Raw genomic sequence first — 23,231 nt, forward strand, 5'->3', positions numbered from 1 at the left:
TCTGAGTAGCATGCTCACACCCTTCCCTGAAGACCGGGTAGCAGGAGACAGAGGACCAGCCTTGTCTCTGGCATGCCTGATAGATTTGATGGTCTAGGTCTGGGATGGCCAACCTGATCCTGAGAAGGAGCCAGAATTTACCAATGTACATTGCCAAAGAGCCACAGTAATGTCAGCAGCCCCCCATCAGCTCCACTCCCCCACGCCCCCCCTACTCCCAGCGCCTCCCAATCAGCTGTTTCCTGGCACGCAGGAGGCTTGGGGGGAGGGAGTGGGAGGAGCGAGGCATGGCAGACTCAGGGGAGGGGTGGAGTGGGGGCAGGGCCGGTGGCAGAGCCAGGGGTTGAGCAGCGAGCGCCCCCCGGCACACTGTAAAGTTGGCACCTGTAGCGCCAGTCCCGGAGCCAGTGGCTGTACAAGGGGCCGCATATTAAATTCTGAAGAGCCGCATGTGGCTCCGGAGCCCCAGGTTGGCCACCCCTGGCCTAGGTGGAGGTCAGGACCGGATGATGAGTAGCTCTGTTGCCAAGATGAGTGGATAGCGTAATAGAAGGTATACAGAGTGAGGAACGAGTGACCACTCGGCATGGTTGTTTGCCCTTTTATAGGGTCCTCACAATGGCATGAATATTCATAGCCGTGCCCAATCTTCCATGACCAAATCTTATTTCCTCACCCAGATAAATCTTCAGGTACACTTATTCTATAGGCTAAAATATTGTGACATATTCATACATAAATTCATACATGTTAATATTGATTATCTCATCCCTGAAACCATTAACTTTGACATTAATCATAACTTCCATGTTCTGCTGCGATGCACCCTGTGGTTACCGCTCTGTTCCAGACTTAAGGTAAACACCTACGGTTCCTCATGTGATTCTCCATTCAGTTCCCCCAGAGACAAAGGGGTAGCCAATAGGACATTTATCTATGCCAAAGGTTGCAATCACTTATCCTAACTGACTCAAGCTAAAATTCCTCTTACAGGATACAGGCCTGTAGGCTCCTTTGCATTACAGCCAGCTACTCGGAGTAATATACACTGAGATTCGGTATAAACCAAACTCCCTGAAGATAACAATATAATCAATCAAATCAATGAAGAAAGCACTCTAGGCAATATAGCAAGCTAGCAAAGTAACCTCATGGGCTACAGATTTAAGCTCAGACTGTGCTTTGGGGTTCACTTGAATGTCCCCTTCAGGAATGTGACATTTTCTTCTCCAGCCCTCAGGGGCCTGATTGAGGATCAAAGAAATCAAAGCGTGAGTCATAAGCATGGTGGGAAAGGACACACATGAAGGTGGAGGGGTAGAAAGGGAAAAGGATAAACTCTCCACGACTTGGGCAGAGAAGATGTGTGAGGTTGCTGGGTGAGGAGGGAATCCCCGGACTCAACCCATCCCTATCAAACAACCCAGAAGGTAAAACACCACGTTATTTTACTATCCCTGCTCCCGCTTTTTTAGACTCTATTGAATGCTGGTGTATAAGGGAGAAACAGCACAAAAAATCAAATGCTTTTCAGCATAACCAGGAGCAATGTGAGGATGTCTGGGAATAAGACAATCTCACTGCAAAGGGGGCACTTAGTGACTCTAACAATCACTTTGCTAATGGGGGATTGAAATAAACCGCTAAGGGTCAGTCTAGACTAGAAAAAGGGTGGAGGAACAAAGGAGATGCACTAGCTGATCCCAACCACTTTTCCTGCCCTAGATAGACACTCAGAGGATGATATTATCACTACCAAATTATTCCCTCCCTGGAAGGCACAGATTTGTCTCAGGTCACCCCGCAACCTGCTGGCAGAGTTGGGAACAGAGCTTATGTCTCCTGAGTCCTAGGCCAGTGCTCTATCTACTAGGCAACACTGCTTCTCTCTCAGAGGCTGATGCTGCTGTAGCAGACGTGGGAAATCCAGGCTTCCAAGAAAAGACCCTGTGGAAATCAGTCTCTGCTAATGCTGCTGTCTGAATGCAGAGGGGGCAGGGAGAAGGGGCAGATGGGGAGAGTGATGAGAGGCAGCACCTCTTTAACCCTGTGCTCTCCCTCACCTCTTATCCCATGATTCCCCAAACACTCGATAGCCCCAGCACCCAGCTCCACCAGCCTCAACCATTCAATCCCCAGTTTCCTCCCCATAACCCATCACCCTGGTCCCTTAACGGTGGATCCCCCAGAGACCAGCACCCTGGGGGATTCAGGGAGGGGAGGAGTTACCAGCCCCCTGGGACATTCCCCCTGCAGGGAACAGCTCCAGGTCAGTGGGGGAGCCCACCCCAGGGGCTGGTGGAAGATGGGGAGTGTGGACAGGTGTCTACGGTGAAGGTGGGGCCTGGCACAAGTGTCCTTTTCAGCTCCATGGCAGGGGGATCCTGGCTGGGAGGGGAAGGGAGAGGGGGAAAACTTCAGCCAGGCAGAGGGAGCCTCTGGAGGAGTTTCTCTCTCTCCGTTCCCCCACCTGTGGCCCACCAGCTCAGCAGCCAGGGCTACAGCAGGGAGGAGGGGCTGATGGGGGCTTCTCCTCCTCTGCCTGGGGTTTGCTTAGACCAGGCAGAGCCAGAAGGTCACTGACCAGCTGCTGCTCGGCTGCTGCTGTGTCCTCACCCCAGCGATGGGCAGCTGGATCCTTGGGAGCCAAATGCCCCTGATGTGTGTGGGAACAAGGAAATGGGTTGGTCACCATGGCCAGCCCTAGTCAGGGCCCTGAGAGAATTTCCCTGATGTGTGGAGGAGTCTCCGATGTCCAACATGGTGTTAGCTCCACTTGGAGCATTTTCCACACTAAGAACATCTCAGAGGTTTCTTCTCTGTGCGGATTTGCAGATGCCTGATACTCCAGGAGCACCAGATGAACCTTCCCGCACATTCACGGTCTCTCTGTTGTGTGGATCACTGAAGTGTGAAGTCAAATTGAATCTTTTCCTGTAGCCAAGCTATTTCTGAGGTCTCTCACCCTTGTGTATTCTCTGATGTTTGGTGAGCTCTGAGCTCTTACTGAAGCTTTTCCCACAGTCAAGGCATTTATAAGGTCTCCCTCCTGTGTGGATTCTTTCATGTTTAATAAGGTATGAGCGCAGACAGAAAGTTTTCCCACAGTCCAAGCATTTATGGGGTTTCTCTCCTGTGTGGGTTTTCTCATGTGCATTAAGGTTTGATTTGAAACGGAAAGCTTTCCCACAGTCCAAGCATTCATGTGGTTTCTCTCCTGTGTGGGTTTTCTGATGTGTAGTAAGGGTTGATTTCAAATTGAAACTTGTCCCGCACTCAGGGCATTTATAGGGTTTTTCTCCTGTGTGGATTCTGATATGATTAGTAAGAGCTGAACTTGCAATAAAACCTTTCCCACACTCAAGGCATTTATAGGGTCTTTCTCCCGTGTGGGTTCTCTCATGAGTTAAAAGTGCTGAGCTCTGACTAAAACCTTTCCCACACTCAAAGCATTCATAGGGTCTCTCTCCAGTGTGGGTTCTCTCATGTGTAATAAGCGTTGCACTCTGACTAAAACCTTTCCCACACTCAAGGCATTTATAAGGTCTCTCTCCTGTGTGGGTTCGTTGATGTGTAATAAGCGTTGCACTCTGACTAAAACTGTTCCCACACTCACAGCATTTAAAGGGTCTCTGTGCTGTGTGCACTCTCTCTTGTATAATAAGTTGTGACTTCTGAATTAAGCTTTTTCCAGAGTCCAAGCATTCATAGGGCTTCTCTCCTGCGTGGGTTTTCTGATGTGTAAGAAGGCTTGCACTGAAACTGAATCTTTTCCCACAGTCAAGACATTTGCAGGGTTTCTCTTCATTGTGACTTGTCTGCTTGACTGTGGTTTCCTTGGGAGCCTTACATCCTCCGCCACGTTCAGTGGATTTATCCAGTTGCTTCCTGGGATAGTTTCCCAGCTGCATCTCTGAGCTGTGTCGATCTCCCCAGGCATTTCCCTGCTCCAAGCACTGGGAAAAATTCCCTTCGGCTCTTCTCAAAAACCTCTCCTGCGGTTCCACTTTCTCAGGACCTTCCTGCTGCTGATTCTGCTCCTTGTTCTCACTCACTGTCCTCTCACCTGCTGGGAGAGAGAGAACCCAGACAGGAGTCACTGAATGTGCCGGGGAGAAGGGACCGAAAGGGGAACAGCAAAGAGGGAAAACACCACACAGTGACTGCTGGGGAGATGGAGACATTGGATTCTGCCTCCACATCCCACCCAAACATTTCCAGGGAAGTAAAGTCAGGGAGGAAATTCCCGACAGCTAACAGGATGGGTGAGAAGTCGTGAATGATCTTTGCCTTGATGCTATGACACCTACTGACTGCAGCCTTCACCTGGGTGAGATGGGACAGAACTGAGGGCTATTGGTCACAGCAAGTTTTTGGGAGTCCCAGCTTTTTCCTTCACTCACCAGATGTTTATCTGTTTCCCTTATTCCTCACCTGTGCAGGTGCCTCTCGGGCTCTCTCTTTTCTCGGTGGCTTGGAGATCCGGGACCCATGGTTCTTCCCCTCTTTCCAGCTGGGCAATCAACTCAGGTTTGGGAATGGGGAATCCTGGTGAGCGGTGAAATCAGGCAAGGTCAGGGTGTATGGAGTCTTGGTAGAGTATTTGTCACAAGGAACATTCCCTGAGTTTAACCCGACCCTACATGGGATTGTAGCAGCTCAGACCCCCTGGGAGCAGCAGACATCTGGAAGGTAGGGGGGTGTTGCCACTCCCTCACTAGGAGTTCTCAGTGTAGATGCGCTCTGGGGACTTGCTGACACACACACAGTTCGGGTGTTAAACTCCTGTCTATTTCCAAGCCATGGATGGAGCTAGTCCCAGGAAGGAAGGTGAATGGTGTGTGAAGGAGAAATAATACAGAGTGGGCAATACCCTGCTTCTGGCCCCTTGAAAGCTGGAGAGATGGGAATGAATTAGCCTGTCCATTAGGTTTCTGAATCCCCTGTTCCCTAGAATGGGGTGTGGAGATAAAGGGTCTCTCACACTGAAGCTGTGGATTATGCGACCCTCCCCCTCCAATCTAACTCACCAGGGAAGAATCTGACCAAAGTCAGATATGCATATCCCACAGCTTCTAATAACTGAGGGGACGGGTATCGCTTACCCAGCGAGGTCACTGTCTCATAATTCTCCTGCATGACGTCCCTGTAGAGGGCTTTCTGAGCGGGGTCCAGCAGAGCGCCCTGCCCCTCGGTGAAATACACAGCCACCTCCTCGAAGGTCACCGGCATCTGAAACGTCAATTCCCACACTCAGCGCCTGCTGCCCCAGCCACAATCCCGCTATTCATGGGGGAGGAGGCCCAGAAAAGCAAAATCCCACCCCCACCTGGCTCAGAGCAGCCAGGAGTCTTCATGGGGTGGGGAGAAGGTAAGAGCTCCTTGTCCCCCCCAGCAGACGGAGCAAGGCAGGGTCTTTTCATTCCCATATGCCTGCCAGCCACAGGCTGATACGGGAAGCAGAGCTCTGAGCCGGGGACAGGGACAGGAATCCCGACAGCTTCCCTTTTGATTTCAAAGCAACCTTTGGCCAGTGGGTTCAGGCTCCAGCACTGGGAGTCTGGTCAGTTTTCCCAGCCCTGCCCAGGGTTTTTTTTGGTGTTTTTTTTCTCTCTCTTTCAGAAATGGGATGATGTTCCCAGCATCTGAAAATGGTTTGTTCAGAAAATCAGGCTCCAAATTGAACGTGTCCCAGCAGGTTTATCACACCCTGTTCCCTCCCTGTCTCCCCCTGGGGGTTTCCTGCCCCTCCTCCTCCACAACAAACCCCCTGCAGCTCCCTGAAAATCCCCTACCTGAGCTGGCTCCATCACAGCCATTTCCCTTCCCTGTCCCCTGGAAGACGGGACGATCTGGAGTGAAAAGTGGACGTGATTCCTCAGCCTGTTGGGGCGAGACAGACAACGGGGGAGGTTTCAGAAGGGGCTTGAGTCCATTTCACACCCCGATTCCCCCCAGGCTCCCTCCCTGCAGACAGACGCTCTGGACTCTGCCACGCTGGGAAAACCGTCAGTCACTTTATCACAACACAGACCCAGCCCCTCCCACCAGCACTGAACCCCCTGAGACACTTTTAAACCCTCCCAGGGACAGAGTCACTAAGACAATGGCTAGAAAAGAGCAGAATCAAAGAAGCCACTTTGGGGGATTCCCCCTGACATTGGCCCCAAGCTGGGACTCCAACGGGGCAGGACCTGGCTTTTCCTCTGTCAGCTCCTTCACTTGTTCCCAGGAGAGTCAGGCTGCCCAGGGGTGATGCAGGGAATGGATCCGGGCAGGCCTGGGAGCTGGGATCCTCCCTCCTCACTGCTTGCTGCTGCTGCCCCTTTTGGTCTCACCATTCTCTCCTTCCTTCTCCGCTCTGCCTGGGAGAACTGGGGACTGTCCCGTTCCCATGGGCGCTCGCTCTCCAGTGTGAGCCTGGCTGTGTCACTGAGGGCAGCAGCTCTGGGACCCGCAGACTGACATGGAGCCCCTGCCTCTCCCGTACAAACTCACCAGCAGGTCCCTGAAAGGGGCCCTTTGTTCAGAGTCACTTTCCTGCCCGGCCCCAGCCCTGTCCCCCGGGTCTCTCCCAGTCACCTGCAGCTCAGGGGCTGGCGTGGGCAGAGCCCGGGGCTGCTCCAGGGGGCTGACTCCAGCCACTGGAGAAAGTGTCCACCTGGGCTGGCCACAGAGGGGCGTTAATGAAGGTTTGCCTTTTGCACAGACCCCGCTGGGGAGCAGCGGCTTCACAGTCTGGGCTCTCAGGCAGAGGAGGCAGCAGTGTCTGACCCAGGGACCTCCACTCAAAGGCTCTAATATCACGAGCAGAGAGAGACACGCACCCGCCTCCTCCTCTCCCTGAGCAATAACCGGAGCCCTCTGGTGGCTGCAGCTAATGTCTGAGCCTCTCTGTCCTGCCCCTGCAGCCCCCAGGGACAGGCAGGCAGAGGCTGATCCCATCGGCCCATCCGCGCTCCCCCCCTGCCAGCGTCAGCAGTGACTCCGGTCTCACACCGGCGTGGCCGAGATCTGACTCCTGCCCGGAAATGGGGAGCCCCGAACCCTCAGGAGACAGACCCCAAAATCATGAGTGTGTCTGAAAATCATACATTGGGAGCAGGGTGTCTGTGTGTGTGTGTGCAGGGAGGGTGTCTGGATATTTGCCTTGTAGCTTCTGAGCCCGTAGGTGGAAGCCCCCTCCTCCAAAGCTTCATTGACTAGTTGCGCTACAGGAATTCCCGTCCGGCTGGTGAGTGGGGCAGCCCCACCCCCTCTCCTGCCCCACGGGGTGGGTGAGCTGCCCTTATATCTCTCCCGCTCATTTTCCCCGACCCCTCCCTTCTCCAGCCAGTCTGCTCTTGCTCTCAGTCTCCCCCCCAGCCTCCCCTCCCCACATCCCCCCTTTCCTTCGCAGTGACCCCCCCAGAGTTGCCTTCTATTGCAGCCCTGTTCCCATCCGCCCCACACGTCTCCCCTGATTGCCCTGCATCGGCCCATCCCCCCTTCAGCCACGCCCGCCCCCATCCCATCCTGCTCCCTGCATCCCCCTTCACCTCCGTCCTGCCCCATGACACAGCCCTTCCCACCTGTAAGTCTCCTCTTGTCCTCCCACGCCGGGTCCCTCTTCAGACCCCTCCCAGCTACGCCCACCTAGGTGTGTCTGTCCCAGCCCCTAGCCCGGCCCGGGTTCCCCCCGCCCCGCACACGCCGGGGGCTGGCGGCAGCTTTCCCGGGCCAGGGCAGGGAATCGCAGCCGGCTCCGCGGGGAGCAGCCCGGGGCCAAACCCGCCCCCTGCAGCCCAGGGGTGACCGGGGGGGAGCGGGTCTCTCTTACCTTCCCTCCGAGCGGGGCCCCCCGGGGCAGGGGCCGGGCCGGGCTGGGGGCTCTGCCCTGGGAGAGGCTCCCGGGGAGCAGCGGGCAGGGCCCGGCTGGAGGTTCCCCTCTCCCGGCTGCAGCCCGGGCTCCGGGCTCCCAGCACCAGCCGCCGGGGCGCGGGGATCTCGCCAGGAGCCTGGGGTCCAAGGGTCACTGCACCCTCTGCGATTTCCTTCCTGCTACCCGGGAATGAGTGACCCTAGTATCGCTCCCACCCACCTGCTCCTGGGTCCTAGCGATATCCCATGCTCTGCGCTTTGCCTCTCTGTGTCTGGCTTCTGTTACACTCATAGACTTCAAGGTCAGAAGGGCCCATCAGGATCATCTAGCCCAGGGGTTCTCACGACCAACTTTTTGATGGCCTCAGAGTGCGGCCAGCAGCTTTTGGGGTGGGTGCTCTGATGGTTTTTCCTAAAATACGTAATTACCTTTAAGAAAAAACAATAAATATGCACAGAGGTAAGCGGGGGGGGGTGGGGACAGGACAGTGGGAAACTTTCCTGGTTTATACACTGCCCTGTGGAATGGAATAGCAGAAGGATCTGAGTCCTCGCTCCCACTCCTTATACCCAGAGGCCTGCTTGATCTCGAGGGCTCCCCTTCCACTCTCCTGTGTCCTTGTAACCCTTGCTACCCGGGGTTCTTTCAACCCAAAGCTCTTGGTAACTTTTACTCTGTGCGAGGTGGTGTCAGGAAATAAATCAGAGAAGACACGGCCGTCCAACCGATAGATGGCTGGCACAAACAGGACAACACAAGAGTGCTTTCACTTAAAGCTAAACTTTACTTAGTCTCAGACACTAACACACGTCCGCAAAAGGTTTGTAAGACACCCCCAACCCTTGATAATTACCAGAGCTGAGTGTGGCTCTCAAATGGCACAGCAGCAGGCTTCCGGAGGCCAAATCTTCCATATCTTCCATCTGTCGGTGGGGACTGCAAGATGTATCCAGAGGGAGAGTCCAAAAAGAGTCCAACTACCTCAAACTTTCCCCCCTTATTTATACATTAGTCATAGAATGACATGTCCCTTAAAGAAAACTTGTTAAGTAAGTAGTTTCAATAGTCAAGCAAGAGGTTCCTTCTGATTGTCGATTAACCAGGTGTGGGTTTTTCCAGAGTTTGCAGCCTTGAGGCCCCAATAGACATTCCTGGGGCACATCCTGCTCTTCGAAAATGCATGTATCAGCCACTTCAACACAATTCTTATCAGGAAGGACACTGGGTCAAGCTGCCCTTTCTGTGGCACCCAAAACTCCTCCCTCCCCTCCTGCCTTGGTCAAACTGAGAGTGCTGAATGGCCAATTTACAGCCTGCTGACTTGGCTGCTTTTAGCAATAAGCCATAGTGGTTTCAGGCACTTTACTGGTTTGCCAAAGTCTCCCCGTACACCCTGAAAAGGCTGGGCCCAGGATTCCTGAGGGGCTCGACACCAAACCTTGTGATCACTCAGGACAGGGGCTAGGCTGTCCCCACTCTGGGGTACTTTCTCCGCTCTCCCTCTTCCGTGACCATTGTATATAGTTCAGAACAAATGCAATTTATTAAACAGCAGCTAATAAAAAAAATTCAGGAAAAAATGGGAAAGGTTAAAGGAAAACATGTCACCCCGCTCTGTGGGATGACCCACAAACAGCGTCTCTGAGATGCCAGGGCAGTTCACAGGCTGTTCCTCACATGTCCCAGGCCTCCTGCCCAGGCCCTGGCTGTGCTGCAGGGATGCTGGGGGTCGGACACATGCTCTGGTGGTGGCCTCACGCCCTCAGGCTCTAGGTGACAGGACCCTTCTTCCCAGTGTCCCCCCCACCCCCACTGGAGATAAGATCCCCCTCCCAGTGCAGCCTGCAAGGCCTCTTGGTTGGGGGCATCTTCCTGCACCGGGCCCTCTGCTCACATTCCCCTCGCTCTCCCCAGCTGCTTACTGCACCCGGCTCCAGACTGCTCCAGCCCCACCTCCCCTCTGCCTCAGCACTGCTGCTGCTCTGCCCCCAGCTCAGCTCCCTGGGCTGCGCCTCCCTGCTTCTGGCTGGTGCTGCTCTGCTCCCAGCCCAGCTCTGCTCTCTCCTTAGCGCCTCCGGCCCTGCTCTGGTCCCAGCACCGCCCTCCTCTCTCCTTAGCGCCTCCCGCCCTGCTCGGGCCCTGCCAACTCCAGCTCACACAGAGGACAGGACCCCAGGCTCCTGACTCCCTCATGGGCCTGCCTGCCCTGCAAATGAGGCTGACCTGGAGCATTGGCCCCTGCCCATTGTCAGTCTCCGAATCTTGATTTCTTGTTAGCCCTTCCCCTTTCTTTTGGAAGTAGGAGAGAGCCAACCATACCCCCCCACTAAATTTCAGTAAGGGGCTCACTGTCCCCTTACCCATAGACAAATCAACATCCCCCTCCCCAATATCTGGGAGGGAGGAAGGGAGGGATAGCTCAGTGGTTTGAGCATTGGCTTGCTAAACCTAGCGATGTGAGTTCAATCCTTGAGGGGGCCATTTAGGGATCTGGGGCAAAAATTGGGGATTTGTCTTGCTTTGAGCAAGGGGTTGGACTAGATGACCTCCTGAGAACCCTTCTAACCCTGAGAGTCTATGATTTATTTATTGCTAGCTAGTAAGGCTGCTGCTGTGAAAAGTGGTATTTGCATGCTTGTTTACATTTTTCACAGCCTCTCAGCTAGCTACATGGGTGGCCCAACTTGGTAATATTTAAAAGTCGGACACTCCAGCAGGAGTGCCAGAACCTCCCCGTCCCGCCTCTTCCCCCAGAGTCGCTCTGATACTTTTTCCTAAAATACTCAATTACTTTTAGGAGAATGTGCAATAAATATGCACACAGGTAAGCGGGGGAATGGTCTCGCTATTGTGAGGAACTTTCCTGGCTTGTGCATGGCCCTGGTGGAATTGGCTAGCGAAAGGATCTGAGTCCTTGCCCCCTCCCCCTTTACCCAGAGACCTGATTGACCTTGAGGGCTCCCTTCCACTCTCCTGTGTGGCAGAGTCCTTGTAAGCCGACAAGGCTGGGCCCGGGATTGCTGGGGGACTCGACTCCCAATCTTGTTTTGGTCACTCAGGACAGGGGTTAGGGATATCCCAGATCCAGGGTTCTCTCTCCGAACTGGATGCTTCAGTGTCCTCTTCCCTGACCATTTCATAGAGTTCAGAACAAATACAATTTATTAAACAGCAACTCATAAAAAAAATTAAGGGAAAAAAGGGAAAGGTTAAAGGAAAACATGTCACCCCGCTCTGTGGGCACGGGGGAAGCACAAACTGCCATCTCTGGAATATAAGGGCAGTTCAGTCCTCACAAGTCCCAGGCCTCCCTCCCAGTCCCTGGCCGTGCTGCAGGGATGATGCAGGTCAGACGCATCCTCTAGCATGGGCTACTCAGGCTCTAGGTGGCAGAACCCCTCTTTCCAGCAAACCCCCTCCCCCCTGTCAGGGTTATGAGTCCATCCCCAAGTGTCGCCTGCAAGGCCTCTTGGCTGGTGGTGTCTCCCTGCACTGGGCCCTCTGCCCAGGGTCACCCCACGCTCTCCCCAGCTGCTCACCGCCCCCGGCTCCGGACTCATCCAGCCCCAGCTCTTCTCTCCCTCAGTGTTGCTACTGCTCTGCCTCCAGCCCAACCCCCCACTCAGAGTTTCTCTCTATTGCAGCCCTGTTCCCACCTGCCCCATAAGCCTCCCCTGATTCCCCTGCATTGCCCCAACCTCCCTTCAGCACCCCCATTCCCTTCACCCCCTCCTGCCCCTTCATACATTCCTATTCCCCCCTTATCTGCCCCATCATCCCTTCAGTACACCCCATGCCCCCATCCCATTCTGCCCCCTGCATACCCCTCCTTCCCCTCATGCATCCCTGATCCCCGCTCAATCCCACTTTAGCTACACCCCCCATGCCTCTTCAGCCCCCTTTCAGCTCCCCTCTGTCCTCCGTCCCCCCCTGGTGTGGCTGTCCCAGCCCCCAGCATGGTGCGGGCCGGCTTCCCATGCCCTGCACATAATGGGAGCTGCCAGCCACCGGCAAGAGAGCTAATTAATTCACCCCCAACAAGAGATGGCAGTTATGTCTGTGGGAGAAGCTCAAAAAAAAAAATGCCTCTCCAGGTGGATTCAGTCTCCTTCTGCAGGAGGCTGGCAAATGGGAATTACCAGGCAGAGGGGGTTTCCCTGGCAGGTGAAAAATTTTCCCCATAGACCCCTAGAAGAGTCTGAAAAGCTGAAGAATTGGCAGCTGTGGTCTGAGCATGGGCAGCAGGTATAATAGGCCAGGGGAGGTTAAGCAATGGTGATTGAGGCATGAAGGGACAAATGAATCTTTAGCACATCTGGCAGGTAAATATCTTGCGGTGCCGGCTACAACAGTGGCATGAGAACACCTGTTCTCACTTTCAGGTGACATTGTAAACAAGAAGCCGGCAGCATTCTCTCCCACAAATGTAAACATATTTGAGTGATTGGCTGAACAAGAAGTAGGACTGAGTGGACTTGTAGGGTCTAAAATTTTACACTGTTTTATTTTTGATTTGTAAATTTGTAAACGTAAATGCATATGCCTAAGGATGGCCCTGAGGGGATCCCAGCAACGGTGGCTGGTGACCCTGGGAGAATGCTTTAGCCCTGGATTTTACTTCTTAAAGTTAAATTCACCCTATCTGAATCCTGTTATACCTGGTGTTTGATGTGTAACCTGTTGGTCTTATTGCTTCACTCACTCTCTCTTCAATCTTAATTAATAAACTCCTATTTGTTTTCACTAAAACTATATCTCAGAGCTGTGATGTTATATTGGGCCTGATCCTCAATTGAATCAAACAAGTTGGTATTGTCCCTTTTGGGACAGCTTACCCGGGAATTTCTTAGTGTCCAGTGGAAAGGGGCTGGACACTGCAGAAGGACACGTCAGAGGAGCTGGAGGACAAGGTTGCGCCTAGTGTTAACCTGCAAGGCAAAGTAAGGACTGGCAGAGCCCTGGGGAGTTTGGGTGCAGAGCTAAAAGGCCTGGAGGTGACAGGGAACTGACACCCAGTTCAGCAGAAGCACGTCCCCCTTGCGCTGAGGCAGGGGAGTAACAAGGAGATTCACAGTCCGGGGTATTGGGATGGTGCTGAATTATTTTGAATTACTGTGGATGTTAGGGATGAATGTGGTGCACATGAATGTAGTTTGGCTTGACATGTTTCAATTTGCTAGAGGATTCTGGGAGCAGGGCCTCCTTAGCATCAAACGGTTCATGTGGAAATTCTCTATTCTGTGTGTCTGTTCTATTACCAACCTTTGTCAGTCAATATGCCAGCTCAACAGGTAAAGAAATCGTATAAACATGAGATCAGTGAGCTAGGCACAAGCTGACCTGGGGCAAAATGACCAAATGACCCCTTTGGAAAGCATCATGCTGACAGCTTGAGTGAATGATTGATGAGAGCGTAAATGTGGGGTGATGTCTGGTTGCTACCCCTTCTGCAGTCCCTTCCAAAGTTTTAATTAGGAGAAAATTAGTAATAGAATGCCCATAAGGCATGTTTCAAGGACATGTGACTCCTCTGAGAGCAAAAGGTATAAATGTTAAGCAACGTAAATTAGCTAAAGAGGAGGAGGAGAGGAAGAGAAGAAGAAGAAGGGTTCCCTAATTAACATCTGAAGAGGTCTATGACGCTGTAAGAAAGAGGGTCCCAGGGTAGCCAAGTCTCTTCCTCCAGGGAATCCTTGATAGACCCGGTGCCTGAGAAGAGAAGACAAGAAAAGAGAGAAGTCCTCATCTAGATCAGTAGCTATACCTGCTTTGCTAGCCAATCAGAATACTGTGTGGGGCCAGCATAAGTACTGAGGGTTTTTGCTTGGAGAATTGAGGCTCACTAGGGAGACGTGCATTGTATAACCTTATACTGCTTGTGTAATTCTTCCTCAAATAAACTGTTGTGCATGAAGTATCCTGAACCTGACTTGTTTACTGTCCCGCTAAACATTCTGCCCAGTTAAAGATCCATTTCAACATTTGGTAGCAGAGGATGGTTACCATGCCAGTGAATAAGTCAACTGTTTCTGAACTGGTTGGATAAGTTAAATATTGTCTTAAGATATTATACTGGCCAGGGAACTGAGGACTGGATAGAGCTTGGGACCAGATTGGTTACAGATTATTGGGAGAGAGGGAAATACACAGGTACGCAGGGCTGTATTAGTGCTATCTTTGAGTCTATGATGTTCTGCAAGTGCGAGCAAGGCGGGTTTACTCTGGAGGACAAAGGGGGTGCCCTGAAGCCTCCACCTATGGTTGATGAGTGCTTGTTAAGACAGGTGTTTAAAAGCTAGGGGTCCGATCCATGTTTGACTGATGCAGTCTCTACACTGCATAAGAAAGGTTTGAACAACTTGTTGTTGGGCTATCAAAAGGGTTACACACCCAAGAAAGCCCAAACAGCAGCACAAGTCACCTGTGCTATGTCTCAGGCTGTAAATAAGCTCACAGAAAAGCACCATGCCTGTGAATATGAAAAGGAACTTTTGGAACAGGAATTGGAAAAACTAAAATTGCAAAATGAAAACCTGACGCGTGATTTGCAAAGTGCTGTAGCACAGAAGGTAACTCATGCCCAGCAGACAACAGCTGTAACCCAGACGTGGCAGGATTTGGAGGAGAGAATAAATATACAGGTGGAGGAAGAGGAGCCCCTTCCAGGGCCTCCGGCAGCTCAGCCAGTAATGGTAGAGCAAATGCCTCAGCCTCCATGGCAAATACAAGAGGAAGTAATTCGTCCTCTGGCCGTAACTGAAAAACAGGCACTGGCTAAACAACTTGGCTCTTTCACTAAGAGAACGTGTTTGTCTTGGCTGTTGGGATACATGGTTAGAAAACATCTAGATCTTGTAGATTTAAGAGAACTGATAATAACCTGTGCTGGCTCTACGGAAGGAACGGCGTTGTTGGCAGAAATTGCGGCAGAGTTAAACGAAGATGACAGAGACGGTGCTAGCCAGAAAATGTCCCGATACTTTCTGACCCCCTCTGAATTGAGAAGAGCAGTTTTATTGATCCATCAGAGGGAAGAGGAATCTGTTCTGGCTTATTGTACAACATGGTTGTTGGTATGCTCTCTGGTTGAAATCGAGGAGAAATAGGTGATGGATTTGATCTTTGATGGTTTAAGGTGTTCATAGGATCTTGGATGGATTTAGATCAGACTGGACTGATCACAGCAGCTCGGGAGGCAGAAAGGGTAGTAAGTGGAGCAGGTGGTTCTTCTTGGAAGATGGTTAGTGAGGCTTCCTGCAGCTATTGGGAAGGCTGTAATGGCTGCACCCACACTGACATGGGGCATGGTAGTTATAATGAAATAGGACAAGGCCGAGGACGGTACGGTAGGAGATGTGGAGTGTCTAGTGGGGGATCACTGTGAGCTCAGGTATGGGCTCAGCTTCAGGAAAGGGGGGGCAGATATAGCTCATCTGGATGGCCAAATTCTGGAAACTATTAGCTACTTTAAGTGATTTGATGGCAAGGACTAGATCACAGTCGACGCTGCAGCCATGAGCTAGGGCTGGTGAGACCATGGGATCAGATACAGGAGATCTGCCGGTGAGCTTTCATGGCTTGTTATCCCAGGAATTGGCTCAGATGGATGTGGCAGCTTCCCATCAGGGTAGCCTCACATCTCAGTAAAAACGCCTCACCCTTAGCAACCTCTGTCCCCAAGATTGAATGTTAGTAACCACATTACAGCTCCACATAACTGGTAGATGTGGAAGTGGGGACAGAAGGAAACATATAATGGTTGCTAGCATTAATTAATGCAGAAGCGAAGGCAAGTTTAATTAAGTCAGTGCAGGAAGATGTGCAGAGAGGGTAAATGGTTTCTTTGTTTGGATTCCACAGCAAAGAAGTAAAAGGGAGCTTACTGAAACATCTGCTATGGGTAGTAGATCAAACTAAATTTTAAAGAGATACAGTGGTTTGTAACAGCGTGACTGAGGACGCTGTATTGGAAGTAGATGTGGTACAATGGGAGAAGTGGATAATTAATTTGGTCAAAGGCTGGTGCTAGAAAAGAGAGAGGGAGACCGTGAATGAGCAGGTCATTTCAGAAGGATTAAGAAAGTGGGAAATTTGAATGGGAAGGCATGGAAGTGGCAGTAAAGATAGTGGGGAAATTTGTAAAGTTAACTCCTCAGTATTCCTACCCAGTAAAAGCTGTTCCCCACATAAAGAAACTGTTGCAGAATTTAAAAGCACAAGGGCTAGTAGCAAAGTGTCAAAGCCCCTACAACTCCCCAACCTGGCATGTACGGAAACCAGATGGCAGATGGCATCCCACGACTGATTAATTATAAAAATTTGTAAATCTGCAGTACCTAGGGTCCCAATTGTAACCAACCTTACAACTGTAATGGCCGGTGCAGTGGCCAGGGCTAAATGGTTCTCTGTACTGAACATTGTTAATTGTTTCTTTGCTATGTTATTAACCCCTTTGAATTAATAACAGGCTGAATTATAAGAACTCCTGAGTTCCTGTCAATACCAAAGAAACAAATGCCTGAGCACGTACAAAAGACGATCTGGGTAGCAAATTTGGTGCAAACACTCAAGAAGATTTGGAGAGAAAAAAGATCAACACAAATAAAAAGAAGATCAGAAGGAACAATTGGAATATCAATGGAACACAGAAAACACAGTGATGCTTAAAGAATTGGTAAACAAAGGTACAATAAAACCTAGATAAAAGAAACCCTTTCCCATTAAGTACGTGGCCAGAGATGTGCAAAAACATTCTGATCAAATCAAATGATACTTTCCAAGATTTATCAATTTTCAAAATAAATGCATAGTATGTACTAATCACTAAGGCCCAGTCAGAGGCCTTGTGTGTTTTGTTTTTGTTTTGGCATGTTGACCGATGAATTTATGGAAGCAAGAAGTATGCTGTGGAATTTGCTTCGTTTTAGTGCTTGTGGGCTTGTTGGTTATGTGATTACTGAACCTGTCTGTGCCACAGGACTCCACCTGAAGAATAAGCCAGAAGATTAGTTGACCAAATTTTAATACAGTGAACACCTTTATTGGGGGTCCAAGCATAAGAACATAAAAATGGCCACATTGGGTCAAACCAAAAGACCATCTAGCCCAGAATTCTGTCTTCTGACAATGGTCAATGCCAGGTGCTTCAAAGAAAAGAAACAGAACAGTCAATGATCAACTGCTGCAGCCCTTGTTCCTCATTCCCAGCTTCTGGTAAATAGAGGCTAGGGACACCATCCCTGCCCATTTTGGCTAATAGCCATTAATGGACCTGTCCTCCATGAATTTATTTGGTTCTTTTACAGAAAAACAACCACAACCCACAAAAAAACAAACAAATGAAAAAAAGGGACATCCTGTGATAGTCTTGGCCTTTGCAACATCCTTTAACAAGAAGTTCCACAGGTTAACGCTGTGTTGTGTAAATAAATAAATATTTCCTTTTGTCTATTTTGGACCTGCTGCTTAGTAATCTCACTTGATAACCTCTGGTTCTTGTGTAACAAAAGGAAGTAAATAACACTTTCTTATTTACTTTCTCATCATCAGTCATGATTTCATAGATCTCTATCATATTCCCCCTTAGTCGTCTCTTTTTCTAGCTGAAAAGTGCCAATTTTATTAATCTCTTCTCATATAAAGTTGTTCCAGACCCCTGATCATTTTTGCTTTTTCTGTGTCTTTTTCCAATTCCAGTATATCTTATTTGAGATGTGGGCATATCATAGATTTATATAAAGGTAATAATATTTTCTGTCTTATTATCTCTCTCTTTCTTAATGATTCCCAACACTTTTAGCTTTTTGACAGCTGCTGCACATTGAATGAATGTTCTCAGGGAACTATCTACAATAATTACAAGATCTCTTTCTTGAGTGGTAACAGCTAATTTAAATCCCATCCTTTTATAGGTACAGTTGGAATTATGTTTTCCAATGTGCATGACTTTGCATTTGTCAAGACTGAATTTCATCTGCCATTTTCTTGCCCAGTCACCCAGTTTTGTGAGATCCCTTTGTAACTCTTTGCAGTCTGTTTTGGACTTAACTATCTTAAGTAGTTTTGTATTATCTACAGATTTTGCCACCTTATTGTTTACCCCTTTCCCCCCAGATTATTAACAAATATGTTTAACAGTACTTGGCCCAGTACAGATCTCTTGGGGACACCACTATTTATCTCTCTCCATTCTGAAAACTGACCCTTTATTCCTATTCTTTGTTTCCTATATTTGAACCATTATTCATTCTCAAAAGGACTCTCTCTCTTATCCTATGACAGCTTACTTGCTTAAAAACCGTTAGTAAGGGTTCAAAGGCTTTCTGAAAATCTAAGTACACTGTATTCACTGGATCATCTTGTCTAATGCTCCCCTCAAAAATTCTAGTAAATTGGTTTTCACTATAGTTTTTCAGTTGTAAAGACAGATGCTAAGAATTCATTTAGTTTTTCTGCAATGACCTTGTCCTTCTTAAGTGTTCCAAGGTATTAAAGAAACCTTAATCACTGGTTGTGTAGCAGGCTTCTTGCTTCCGACGTACTTAAATATGAAAGAAAAATCCCCAAACCAGAAAGGAGCCTCTTGGGTTAATTCTCTGAAGAAAAGTTTTGAAAGAGCTTTTGGAAAGTCTAAATTCCAGTCTTGGGGTAGATAACAGGACGGATTTGATCAAAGTCCCAGCCAAAGTAAACCTGACTGTGGGCAACAACTTGGAACCAACCCCTGCAAAAGTGCTGGAGAAAAGTCATGTTGAACTTATTTCTCTGATAATACTTACTTTTGCAGTGTTTATTTCACTAGGATCAGAGGGAAAAGGAAGGCTGGAAAAAAGCAACGTAAAAGGAGATAAAGACATTTCTATCCAGACAGCCGATTTTCTAGTACAGAAATCTGAAAACTCTATTACAGGTTTTTCCCAGGATGCCACTTGGAACTGGGGTACCACTGAGCCCTCCTAATTCACTAGTCTGGGTTCCCTTTTCATAGTAATGCTGCGCAGACCGCCAAGCCTTCCCCAGACTTCGGACTGCGCTTACCAGCACACATACAGGTTGAAATGCACCCAGCTGAAGCTTCATACAGAGGCTGAGCTCTGCATGGGGGACTCAGCTAAGGAACTGCCCAGCTACTCAAGTGCACAACCCCCCTCTGGGGAATAAAATTATCATGAAGTTCACCCCCTCCCTCAATGTGGAAGAAGATATGCAACAGCTTTTACCCCCTCCTCCCCCCACCATTATGAATTTACACACTGGTTTTAGACAAAACAAAAATGAGTTTGTTGACTACAAAGGATAGATTTTGAGTGATTCTAGGTAGTAGCAAACAGATCAAAGCAGATTACCTGATAAATAAACAAAACTGCAACTTAACATGTTAAATAGGTAGGATATATATTAGCAAATTCTCACCCTGAGTGATAAACAGGCAGGCAGATTCTTAAGGCACAAGCTGCCTTGACTTTGTAGCTTGGGTTTCCCAAGTTTTTATACACAGGCTAGAAATCTCTCTAGCCTGGGACTATCACTTCTCACCATTTAGTCTTTTTCCTCAGGTGTTTCCAGGTGTGTTGTCGTAGGGAGAGTGAGGTCCCCTCATATCAGGGTTCCCTTCCCACTCTGAACTCTGGGATACAGATGTGCGGACCCACGTGAAAGACCCCCTAAGCTTATTTCTACTAGCTTAGGTTAAAAACTTCCCCAAGGCACAAATTCCCTTCCTTGTCCTTGGATGGTATTGCTGCCACCACCAAGTGATTTACACAAAAATTGAGGAAAGGGTCACTTGGAGTCCCTATTCCCCCAAAATATCCCCCCAAGCCCCTTCACCCCCTTTCCTGGAGAGGCTTGAGAATCATATACCAACTAATAGGTTAACCAAGTGAGCACAGACCAAATCCTTTGATTTTTAGTGTTCTAAAACCCAATCAGGTTCTTAAAAGAAGAACTTTATAATAAAGAAAAAAGTAAAAGAATCACACCTGCAAAATCAGGATGGAAGGTAACTTTACAGGGTAATAAAAAGATTTAAAACACAGAGGACTCTCCTCTGGACTCAGCTTCACAGTTACAAAACAGGAATAAACCGACCTCTTAGCATAGGGAAAATTTACAAGCTAAAACAAAAGATAATCTAATGCATTTCCTTGCCTTACTTACAATTTTTGTAATTTTAGATGGTTCATTTCAGGTATGTTTTCAGGAGTTGTTGTGCCTGCCTGGTCTCTCTCTCCGTCCGGAGAGGGCACAAACAAACAAACCCTCCCCCGCCACACACATACACGACAAATTTGAAAGTATCTTCTTTCCTTATTGGTCCTTTGGGTCAGGTGCTAACCAGGTTATTTGAGCTTCTTAACCCCTTACAGGCAAAGATTCAGTACAGCTGCCCAGGAGGGATTTTATGCTACCCTTCTCTGTATGTATATGACACCTCATGGTGTCATTTCCCCCCTTTTATATCTTCTCCCCGCTTGCTGGAAAGCTCTTTTGCTGTGACTTGGGTCAAGCAGTTCCTATTGTGTGCTGATAGCTCTGAGAGGTTTCTATTGTCCACAGTTCCTGGGATAATCCTTCTGGTTTGTACATTTGCTCAATAAGCCATTCACATTGTTTGTCCTTTTTACTGTTGTACCCGAAAGGCTGCTGGTGAGTGTTTTCAACCTCACAACAGGTTTCAGTAACAGATACATCCCCAAACATTATAACTTCACACACTACGATAGCACACACAATCCAATGAGATATTAACATCTAGCAGATCAAGACTTTTAGAATGCTACCTCACAAGGCATCCTATGTACAAAACACATCCTAATTATATAACAGAAGTAAATAAGAGGGAGCCAGGGTGTCACACTCTCCATAACTCAGTAAGGGATATCAAGTTGCTAAGCCCGGTAAAGTGTATAATAAGGTGGAAGAATTGGATGTGGGAGACAGGGAAGTCTGGCACTGTATAGTAAAGGAATCAGTTTATCCCTTTGAAGCTAAGAAAGATACTCAAAGGATATGGATAACTCATGTAACGAACCCACATAGAAACACATGCTTTGTTCAAGAATCGATTTCTAAACTATTAACGAAAGGGTAGCAAGGGACTTTAGAAAACATATGTTAGTAGTTCAGAGAGAATATAATCCAAGTAGTAAAAGATGTTGAAGGACCTCAAATGTAAGAAATTGTGTCCATGAATTGGGGACCCACGAGTCCAAAGTAATTGATACCAGAACTGGGAATTGCGGAAACCAAATATACCATATGGAGACACCCCTCAGACAGACCAACCCGCCATCTGGGGACAGGACCCCAAGAATGTATAATTCAAGGGGGCTGGTTTGAAAATGAAACAAAAATTCCAGCCAGAGGTATAAGATCAGCTGTGAAATTGTATAAAACCACCGAAAATGTGGAGATATGTCAGTGAAAGTGTGATTGGTGTACACAAAACACACATTCACTGGGGCATGATAATGAATCTGTATTTAAATTGGAGCCAGGAAATGGGTGGGTAATGGTAAAAGGACATCGTCATGATACCCAATTCAAGGGATGGGAAGTGTCCAGACAAAAGTGCCCTGAAGGTCAGAAATGTACTTTAAAATGCCATACCTCATATGGGGGTAATCTACAATACAGAGAAGGAAAAACATGGGTTAGTGTAACCAAATTGACACAAGAACATCACAATGTAACTAACCATTCCCCTGAATGTATGGAATGGTAAATTTCAAATTATGATCATAGCCATAGATATATACACAACGGATATAGATTTAAAATTTTTGTAAATTTAATCCTTCAGGATTGGATGATAGACAGTCATTATCCAAATTGTTCTAAATGAGTTGCAAAATACAAAACATGTTGGTTTTGGGATGTGGGAAGAAGAGGGATGGTTAAAAGAGACACAGTCTGGGAAACATTTAATACTGGGATGGGATTAGGAAATACACGGAGTCTCTCCACCTTGAGAGAGAGAGTAAAAGAAACTCCGGGACAATTGGTACAATCAGCACATACTGGGGAACAAGGGGAAATCGTGGATCAGGAAATAGGATATTCTGTAATGGAATTAAGTGAATTATTAGGAAAAAGTGTTTTGGGACAAGAAATATTTGCTCAGGATTTTCTTGGGGAGAAGCATGTAGAGAAGTCCTGGCAATTTTGGGAGAACAATGGAGAGATATCTTGAAACAAAGTCAGAGAGATAATTGGCCAGAGATACTTAATTGGGCATTGAGTTATTATTCTTATCTTATCTATTCTTATTAATCAGTCATTCCAAGATACCTGGAAGGTGCAAGTGCATACATGTACCATACGCCGGTGCAGCCATGTCCTTTTTGGTATAGCCAACGGAGAGGCACAAGAAGTGTATCCAGTAATATATACAAGTGCCTGGGGCATAAAACAGGGTACTATGAAATCGTATCAGAGGGAAATGGATTGTGGTAAATACCCAGAGAGGGATGAAGACAAACTAATAAATTCTGGTAGCCAAATAAAAATTGGGGTAACCTTACCATGAAAAATGGTTGGTGGGGTCTGTACGAAATAAATCAAAACACATGTTGGCATCTGTTAGAATATAGATATTCGGGCCTGCCTGTAAAGGCCTATACTTGAAGAATTTAGGTGTATTTTTATTACTTAGCTAGTTATAGAGGTATAAAACAAAGAATCAAAATCACAAGTCTGCCTGTGTACGGGCCTTCTCTCACTAGAATAGTCTGAGGCTAAGCAGCAGGGCAGCCATAGGCTGGGAAGCGACCGGTCACCTCCTCACATTTCAACCTAGTCACATTGAAATCAGGTGCTATTGGGCTGTTAGGAATACAATCCTGTCCTGATACTGCCTATCGCCTCCAGATAAAGATAGTTAAAGAAAACTTAGTTAGATTGCCTTCTGTCTGGCAAGAAATCACTTATCAATGGTTGTAATTATGAAACTCTCATTTCTGTATTGCTTTATCTTTATGGCCCCCACTTTTCTATTATTAATCTGTCTGCTGTATAATTAATTTTGCTAGGTGTAAGTTAATTAGGGTAGTGGGATATAATTGGTTAGAGAATTATGTTACAATATGTTAGGATTGGTCAGATAGATTTCAGTAAAATGATTGGTTAAGGTATAGCTGAGAATATTACTATATAAACTGGGGTCAGACAGGAAGTAGGCGGGGAAACTGGAATCATGCTTGCTAGATATTAACCCCAATAAACATCGCACTGTCTGCACTTCGGACTTCTGGTCTTTTGCTGCTTGCTGTCTGCGTGACAAGAACCAGGGGAGTGGGAGAGTGGAGGGCAGCCCCCTAACAGCATCAAAAGAAAAAGGGTAATGTAAGAATAAATAACCAAACCCGGC

At 48.2% G+C, this 23,231-nt stretch overlaps 1 protein-coding gene and 1 long non-coding RNA gene across 2 annotated transcripts; both read right to left on the reverse strand.

The window, feature by feature from the left end:
- Positions 1-589: 589 nt before the first annotated feature.
- On the reverse strand, positions 590-7,987 carry LOC311530883 (uncharacterized protein). Its single transcript, XM_084647887.1, has 5 exons — positions 7,820-7,987; positions 5,796-5,883; positions 5,106-5,232; positions 4,435-4,548; positions 590-4,069 (listed from the first exon to the last, which is right to left on the reverse strand). Exons 2-5 carry the CDS (start codon positions 5,817-5,819, stop codon positions 2,946-2,948), a joined length of 1,389 nt encoding a protein of 462 aa, XP_084504013.1. The 5' UTR covers positions 5,820-5,883; positions 7,820-7,987; the 3' UTR covers positions 590-2,945.
- Positions 7,988-16,933: 8,946 nt separating this feature from the next.
- On the reverse strand, positions 16,934-20,098 carry LOC311530941. The gene is made up of 3 exons (XR_014714126.1): positions 20,021-20,098; positions 18,640-18,682; positions 16,934-17,004 (listed from the first exon to the last, which is right to left on the reverse strand). It is a non-coding gene; the product is annotated as an uncharacterized lncRNA (long non-coding RNA).
- Between the last annotated feature and the right edge of the window lie 3,133 nt (positions 20,099-23,231).

Source organism: Lepidochelys olivacea (genome assembly GCF_965140295.1).
Source record: "Lepidochelys olivacea isolate rLepOli2 genome assembly, chromosome: 14".
NCBI classification, from domain to species: domain Eukaryota; kingdom Metazoa; phylum Chordata; order Testudines; family Cheloniidae; genus Lepidochelys; species Lepidochelys olivacea.